This window comes from Agelaius phoeniceus, chromosome 8 (genome assembly GCF_051311805.1).
Source record: "Agelaius phoeniceus isolate bAgePho1 chromosome 8, bAgePho1.hap1, whole genome shotgun sequence".
Taxonomy (NCBI): domain Eukaryota; kingdom Metazoa; phylum Chordata; class Aves; order Passeriformes; family Icteridae; genus Agelaius; species Agelaius phoeniceus.
In genome coordinates, this window is record NC_135272.1 from 9,658,838 (window position 1) to 9,667,158 (window position 8,321).

The following is an 8,321-nucleotide window of genomic DNA, read 5'->3' on the forward strand; positions in this document are numbered from 1 at the left end:
TTTTCTTAAGAAGCTCTGCAGAATGCTAGAACTACTCTGGTTTTGTAGGACTACAGAAATCTGTCTGTCAGGCAGAGATGCTCCCTCTAGCTTTTATGATTTTAGTGATCAAAAAGCCACCTTGCAGCTCATTTAACTCATACAGCAACAACCCCATTTCTGGATCCCTCAATTAATGTCACACTGAGAATTTGTTCCAGAGTAAGTATTTATTTGATTGCTAAAAAAAGACATAAGAAAACAATTGAAATTGTTGCTTCATCATGTGTATAAAGAACAGTAAGTTTACAGGAAGGAAGTGAGATAGCTTTCACTATTCTGTGCTGGAGCTCACCACCACTCTTGTGTGGAGGTGATTCTCAGGGCCATGCCTGGCCCAGGCAGCATCAGCCAACCTTCCCCACAATGTTTTGTCCCACTTGTAAGGTACAGATAGAAAAAAACAAAAGTTGATGTTACCAAGGGTCTAGAGGGAATAAACAATGATGCATTTAAGGCTTTTACGTGGTTACAGAACAGACAGGGTCAGTCAGGATAGTTACAGGGTATAATTGTGTCCAAGAGCTCATAGCTGCATCAAGTAGGGTCCTAAGCCAGAAGTGAAGCTGATGGAGGGTGGAAGGCAATGGGAATGAAGGCACTCAGCCTGGAAGCCTCTGGTAACACCTCTGAGCCTGCAGGAGCTGCTGCCAAAAGCCAGATTGGTGCCTCCTGCTCTGAGCCTCCCCCTGTCCACCAGAGCTGAGCCCTGTGTGTCCAACCCCCCTTGCAGGAGCAGGGTAGCTGAACGCTGCTCCAGCTCAGCTTCCCCCCAGGCACTGACAACTGTAGGGAACTTTATTGCTGTGTACATGATCCACACCTCTGGCTGGCAGCAAAGAGCTGCCTGATGCTGCCCTGAGCAGGCCCCAGAGGCACTAGAACACAGACTCCACATCCCCCATCTCCACACAGACAGTCTTCAGCTGTGAGTAGTACTCGATGGCTGCCCGGCCGTTCTCCCTGCCAAATCCTGCAGGGAAGAGCTGCAGTGAGGACACAGCTCCAGGCAGTGCCAGTGGCCACTTGCAGCCCCTGGAGCTGGCAGGTACCAGGGGAGGTCACACAGAGCTCACCTGAGGACTTGTATCCCCCAAAAGGCAGCTCCACTGGGCTGACATTGTAGTTGTTGATGAAGCACATCCCAGCCTTGAGAGCAGCCACTACCCTGTGAGCCTTCTGGATATCCCTGCAGGAAAAGGGCAATTCAGCTAGACCCCCTCCTTCCCTGCCAGGCAACACCCACTGGAGAAAGGCCAGCAGGGCTTTTTGGAGTCCAACCAGCCCTACTCTGCCTTTGCCTGCTCAAAGGAGGCAGCACCAATTCCCAAGGATGCTCCAAGTGCATTCAGTTCCAGAGGGCAGGACAATACAGCAATACAGAGTGGGGCAAGCAGCCAACAGCAGCACAGCAAGCTCCTGGTGCATCCTGGAGGGGCAGGAAGGCAGGCAGCAGGCCAAGCCAGGCTGGGAGGAACCCAAGGGACAGCTGGGCCACCCAACACTTGGAGGAAAAATGGGAGATGTGCAGTCATTTACAGATTTCCCTTTTGGCAATCCCTTGCCTCAGCTTTTCTGAAAGAGGATACCCATGCCCAGGCACTGCAAGAGGAGCAGCAAATCACTGCAGTATTTCAGTCCCCAGAATGATTCCACAACACTGCCCATCATACCTGGTGAAGACACCACCTGCCAGGCCAAATTTAGTGGCGTTGGCTCTCTCCAGAACCTCCTCCTCTGTGTCAAAGGGCAGGATGGCCATGACAGGCCCAAAGATCTCTTCCTTCACACACGTCATGTCATCCTTGCAGTTCCCTGGAAGCGTGGCAGAGCACAAGTGCTTCAGGAGGAAGAGCAGCAGCACAGCCTGTGCACTCAGCAACCCACACAGCCTTGGAGACAGCCCCCAGCATGGCACAGCAGCCAGGCACACCCTGCACCTCAAAAGCACCAACAGCACAGATTTCCCTGGATGCAGTTCTTGGAAGCCTCAGCTCTCTCTAAGACCCCCATCCAAGTGTCCATCCATGCTGGGGCCATCACAGAGCCAGGTAACAAAGCTGAACTCATTTCTCAGGAGAAATCCCACAGCATCCATGGTGCCATGGCTGACTTGGAGCCTACCTAACACACAGGGTCGCATGTAGTAGCCATTCTTCAGCTTCGGGTCGTCTGGCACATACAGGTCCCCACCACACAGCACCTCTGCCCCCTGCAAAAGAGCCAAGAGAGGAAGGGATGCAGGCACATCCAGGAGCATCCTGCCCAGCTCTGGCTGCCCCTTGGCCTATCCCAGCAGGCTCTGCTCAAACATTTGTCCCCATCTTTTTTTAAGTCCCTGTTATGTACTGAAATCCTGCAATCAGCTGTCCCCAGAGCCTTCTCCCCTCCAAGCTAAACCACCCCAACTCTCAGCCTTTCCTCTTGTGTTTTTTCTGTGCTGAGGATTCCAGAGCCTTATGTGGTGTCTCAGCAGAGCAGGTCAGAGGGGCAGAACTCCCCCTCACCTGCTGCCCACACTGCTTTGGATGCAGCCCAGGGCACTGGGGGTTTCTTGGTGCCAGCACACATGGCTGGGGCATGTCCAGCCTCTCATCCACCAGCACTCCCAAGTCCTTCCTTGCAGGGCTGCTCCATCTGCTCATCCCCCAGCCTGGATTGGTAGCAGGGGTTGCTCTGACCCAGGTGCAGCTCCCTGTTCTGGGCTCAAATCACCTCCCTGTCCTCCACGTGCCTTAACACAACTTCCAGGAGGATATGTTCCAGGATCTTTGCACAGTCACAGCAGTGAGGCTGATGGGTCTGTAGAATTACAGGCTCTTTGTCCACCAGGCTCTTTGTCCACCACCCTTTTAGAAAATGGGTGTTTTTCCTTTTCCAGTCACTTGGGACTTCACCTGACTGCCATGACTTCTCAAGTATCATGGAAAACAGCACAGCAACTACATCAGCCAATTCTCTGAGGACCCAGGGATGCATCCCATCAGATCCCACAGACTTCTGTGTCTAGTGGTCCAACACACCCACTGAGTAAACCAAAAACAACCAAAAAAAACAGCTTAACTGGGAGGGCACAGGGCAGGAGGGCAGCTGGCAGTGTGTTTGTCCAACAGGAGAGACATTTCAGGGCAGGCACAAGGCAGCATCACAATCTCACCTGCTCCTTGGCCTGCTTGATAAAGCCCTGCACACGATTCAGGTGGGGCCGGTTGATGAGGGCTCCCATCCGCGTGTCCTCCAGAAGAGGGTCTCCAATTTTGATCTTCTGGGTGCGTTTCACCACCTCCTTTGTGAAGGTATCCAGGATCTTCCTCTCCACAAACACCCTGGTGCCATTGCAGCACACCTAGGACACAGGACAGGCAGCTCAGAATAGAAACACAGCACTCCACAGTCCTTCCCTGCTTGGGTCCTGCTCTTGGAAAAGCCCCTCCATAGCTGCTGCAACTGCTAACTCGTCCCTGGGGACAAGGAACACAAGGAGATACCCTGGGGCTGTGACTGCACTGAACAGCCCTTGCTGGACACCGTGGTTCTGATGCCACCAGGTGGCAAAAACGTATCAGGTCACCAGCAGCAGAGACCTTGAGCTGACTCCTGAATTCCTAGAAATGACCCTGCTGAGCAAATTTGCCAACAGGATTACACAAAACCTGCAGCACGGGTGGAGATCCCGAATTTGGGAAGGACAGAAGCCTGTCCTCAGGCTCAGCACACCAGGCTGGAACCTGCTGCCCCTCCAGGGGACACCAGCACAGCTTCTCCTGAGCTGTGAGTGCCAGACTGGTGCCCAGGGCATGGAGCAGCTGTGCTGAGCTGGCTGCTTGGTGCCAGGGAAGGACAGGACACTGGCTAAGTGTGTCCTGTTGGCTAAGGCACACTGTGCTGGGACACTGCTCAGGCTCCTTCCAGGGCATCCCTTCTGACAGTGCCCAGGGAAAGTTGTGGCAGGATGGGACCCCCAGGGCATCCCTCACTTACAGGAGGTCACAGGCTGGCCCCACTCCCACACACCTCGCCCTGAGTCAGGAAGTTGGCCATGAGGGCTCCCTTCACAGCATTCTCCAGGTCAGCATCTGAGAAGATGATAAGGGGGGATTTGCCCCCCAGCTCCAGGGTGACTGGCTTTATCCCTTTAGCTGCCATCTCCATGATCTGAGGGGAACAAGGACACAAGAGACAAGTGATTCACTGGCCAAGGGGAGGCTGGGGGGGGAGAGGCAAGAGAGACCCAAAGGACCATTCACTAATAAGAGAAGCAGCACAAAGGGCAAGATGGGCTCCCCTAGATGTGGTGAGTTCAGACTTAGGACAGCCTCAGATGGTTTGGGGGTTGTTTTTTTACAGATAAAGCCAACAAAGCCTGGAGAGGCATTTGCAGGAAGTCTCGTGCTCAGCGTAAGCTGCAGGCAGCTGTAGCTGCCATCTGTCACTGCAACCCACAGGTACACAAATGTAGGGAATATTCATGGGACATTTCCCCTCCTTCAACTCACAATTTATTCCCAAAAGTCTTTCTTTAATTTTGGAATAATGAATTGAGGGTGAGAAACTCACAGAAACTATCCCCTTGCTTAAAAAACAGTAGGGTGCATGCAGCTTTAGTGCTTTATAGCAGCCAGAACCACATTTTTCTAGTGCTGCTGTTTCATGTACTCTCCTCCCAACATCAACACCCACCTGAGCAGTTCAGAGACTTCACTGCAACCAGGGGCCAAGCAAGTGAAGCTGTCCAAGTGGTTTCTCTGCCAAGCTCGTGCCCAGCAGGTTAACTGGATCCCCAGCATGACCCTGTATGTGCTGCAAGCTCCTTGCCCAGCCCCAAAAATGCTGCCACACTCACAAGCCCCGTGCAGAAAAGCTCAAGGAGGTATCAACCACAGATTGATTGTAGCTGATACAAGCCTTGTCTCAAGGTGTCTTTACCTTCATGCCAGTTGGCACACTGCCAGTGAAAGAGATTTTGGCCACATCTGGGTGCTGGCAGAGGAGCTGGCCCGTGGCAGCCCCACCCTGCACCACGTTGAAGAGCCCCTTGGGCACTCCAGCCTCTGTGAAGATCTCTGCCAACCTCACCACAGAAATAGGGGTGAAGGGTGAAGGCTTGAAGACCATCGCATTGCCTAAGGGAACCCAGACACAGGCAAGGTGGGGTTAACACCCAAACTGCTTCAGGGAAGAAACAAAAAGAATCCCCACCCCACACTGTGAGTTTGTCTCAACAGAGCCCAGAAGTTTCCCCCCAAAAAGGAGGAAACACTTTTAGTTGATCACTGCTGCTGGGGACAGGCTGGGGGAGATGGGGCTGCTGGTCCTGCCCAGCAGACATTTCCAGAGACCTTCCCCATCTGGTACAAAGCCAAGCTATTGTGTTTTTCTGGATTCACTCCTAACCTCTCAACATCTGACATCTTCCTCCTTCCATTTCCCTTCCCTTTCTGCCAGAATAACAGCCTGAACATTCTGCTAATCCTTCAACACTTCAAGGTAATCATAGAATCCATCCCAGAGATCACTGTGCCCCACAGGATCACTTGGCTTTGAAGAGACACTGGGGTGGGCAGAAAGGCTCCATTACCACAAGCCAAGGCTGGGCCAGACTTCCAGCAGGCAATCTGGAAAGGGTAATTCCAGGCTCCAATGCCAACACACACCCCAAGGGGCTCTCTCCGAGTGTACCCAAAGGATCCCCCGGGAAGCTGGATGTGTTCACCTGCAATAAAAACAGCCAGAGGGTAGAAAAGAGCAAAGTCCCTTCTTGTCTGTCAGAGCCCCCAGGGGTCAGGTCTGGCTTTGCCTGGGAGCAGAGACACAGTTGTACCCCAACAAGCTCACAGAAGGTGAGTGAATGCCCACAGAGCATGGCAGCATTGGGCAGAGACCTCTCAGAACCCTTCCAAGGTCTTCAGGAATGGCCCATCTCTCAGGGAAATCAGCAGCAAAGATGGCTTTGTGCCACTAGATTTACCAGGGAAGGTGGGACAGAGAGCAAAGAGCAAACTGCAGTAACTCCTCACCCGCCAGAGATCCTGCCAGCCCTGCGTAATACTCCAGGCACTGCCAGGATATGTCGATGTCCACTCTGGCCTCAAAGATGGATTTCCCATTGTTGATGGTCTCCATGGTGGCAATTTCCTCCCTCTGCTCCTGTGAGCAGCACAGGACAGAGACAACATGTTAGAGAAGCCTGGAGCAGAACCCCACAAGGAGACAGCTGCTTCACGAGCACACAAACCCCAAACAAGATCCTGCCATGAGAAATGGTCATCTCCAAAAGGGACATTCCCAACTGCTGTTTATCAGTGTCCCCATGGTGATGAGTGCAGGGCAATGTCAAAGGGAAAGCTGCAGGGGTTCACTGCTGGTCCAGTCTTGTTTAACATCCCTGTTTATCTAAAAGATGAACAAACATGAACTTAGAAGCTGGCTGGCAAACAATGATAGAATTCGCAGAACTGAACTGGGAAGAGCAAACAGCGAGATCAGGATGGAACCAGAGGCCAGTGAAGAGGGACAAAGCAATGCAGCTGGGAAGCATCCTTTAACAGTCCATCTCCCAGGCAGAAACATCACCCTGCTCTGGAAGTCTGGGAAAAGCAAAAGTTTGGCATAAAGGACAGTTTTCTCATGACTTATACACACTGGGGAAAGTCTGGGTTCTTACAGATGTGTAAGAACTTAATGGAGATTAATTTGATGGAGATTAACTCTGATGCCCAAGGACCTGTTATCTTGGAGAGGAGTCTGTGTTAAACCTCACTTATGTGTATCCTCCCCATGTGTATTATCTGACAGATAAAAACCAGTACTCCTACTTTCTCTTATTGCCAGGACACATTCCAGTCATGTAACAACAGCCTCCGACAAGCCAAAAGTTCAGCCATGCCAGTTATGCAATTTCAGCTTTGAAACTGCATGCAGCGAAATTTAATCTTTGGAGCTCTTAAAAGAACCACAAAGCCTGCAAGATGCCAAATGGGTCGCTTCAGTTTTATGCTGTCTAACAGAATTCAGCTGAGAAAGCACACACTGGCCTTGAATCCAGTGATAAGGCCACAGCTGCAGGCACGGATGCTGACTCCAGTGATAAGAGCAAAGCCCTGCCTGAGACAGCCTCCTGTCTCTTCTGGCCAAAGGTGGGTTTTAACTCCTGAGCAACTCCTGGAGCTCTGCAAGTCCTGCTAAAGCACCCAAGAGCCACAATAACCCACAGGGAAGCTCAGAGACAGAACCACCCCTGTTTGCCCCCCAACATACCCGAATAATTCTGGCAGCCTCCAGCATCACTCGGCACCGCTCCATGCCTGACATCTGACTCCATATTTTAAAGGCAGCTTTTGCACTCTGCACAGCCAGATCAACTTCCTTCTCCCCAGAGCAGGGCAGCTTGCACAGCACACGACCTGGCACGTTTTGAACAGGGAATAAATGAGATGGAAATCTCAGAAAAGGGGCACAGAACGTGGTTTACTTGTACCAGACCCCACATACTTCAGTCAAGCCACCTATACCAGGCACAGGATTTCCCACTGAAACCCACTGATTTGTAATCAGCCAGAGAAGAGGTGCTGCAATTCAGCTGGCTCCAATTAAAAGAGCTGAATTTTCCCACAGTCGTGTTCTGGTTACTAATTACCTCCAGTTGCTACAAAATCCCTGGCTTTTCCAGTTGAGTTTGTTACACTTCTACCACCCTCTTCAAGACTCTCGTTACACATTCCCCAGGAGGGTTAAACACTTAGAAACGATTCTGCTGAACGCTACACACTGATAACTACAATTACATAACTACAGAGATATTTAAATCGGGGGGGGTTGCCAAAATCGGGCAGTGACAGAGGGAAAGCTGATTTCTGCGCGAAGAACGGCGATGGCCAAACACCGAGGCAGAGCTCAGCCACTGCAGCAGGGCGGCTGAGGGGCAGCCGGACACCGCATATGTGACACCCGGGTGAAAGCCGAGGACAGCGGGCCCTGCAGGCACAGAGCTCTCCCAGCCCCCGGAGCTTTCTTTCCCCGGTCGGTACCTGTGGCCGGCTCGAACACCTCCTCCAGCTGCCCGCCGTCGGCGGGCTGGACGCGGGCTCCCGCGCGGTAGTTGAGGGGCTGCTGCACGGTGAGGGTGCCGGTGGCGGAGCTCATGCTGGCGAGGCCGGGAGCGACTGAGCGCAGCCGGGGGAGCTGGAGGAGGAGGCTCGGGAGCCGGGACTGTGCCAACATCGGCGGGATCCCGTGAGGCGCCGCGGCCGAGAGGCGCCGCCTCTCCCTCAGACGCCTTTTCA

General features: G+C 52.7%; 1 protein-coding gene across 1 annotated transcript; it reads right to left on the reverse strand.

Annotated features, from left to right (window-relative positions):
* Nucleotides 1-190: 190 nt before the first annotated feature.
* On the reverse strand, nt 191-8,304 carry ALDH9A1 (aldehyde dehydrogenase 9 family member A1). The gene is made up of 11 exons (XM_054638156.2): nt 8,067-8,304; nt 7,297-7,442; nt 6,057-6,186; nt 5,618-5,752; nt 4,966-5,162; nt 4,054-4,194; nt 3,197-3,385; nt 2,164-2,251; nt 1,713-1,854; nt 1,116-1,228; nt 191-1,012 (listed from the first exon to the last, which is right to left on the reverse strand). The coding sequence occupies exons 1-11, from the start codon at nt 8,257-8,259 to the stop codon at nt 918-920; spliced, it is 1,569 nt and encodes a 522-aa protein (XP_054494131.1). The 5' UTR covers nt 8,260-8,304; the 3' UTR covers nt 191-917.
* Between the last annotated feature and the right edge of the window lie 17 nt (nt 8,305-8,321).

Coding starts and splice junctions, on each gene's coding strand:
- ALDH9A1 (XM_054638156.2), bottom strand. CDS start 8,259: ATGTTGGCACAGTCCCGGCTCCCGAGCCTCCTCCTCCAGCTCCCCCGG. Junction 5,753..6,056: donor GCTGGCAGGATCTCTGGCGG/GTGAGGAGTTAC, acceptor TTTTTATTGCAG/GTGAACACATCCAGCTTCCC. Junction 2,252..3,196: donor TCAAGCAGGCCAAGGAGCAG/GTGAGATTGTGA, acceptor GCTCTTTTGCAG/GGGGCAGAGGTGCTGTGTGG.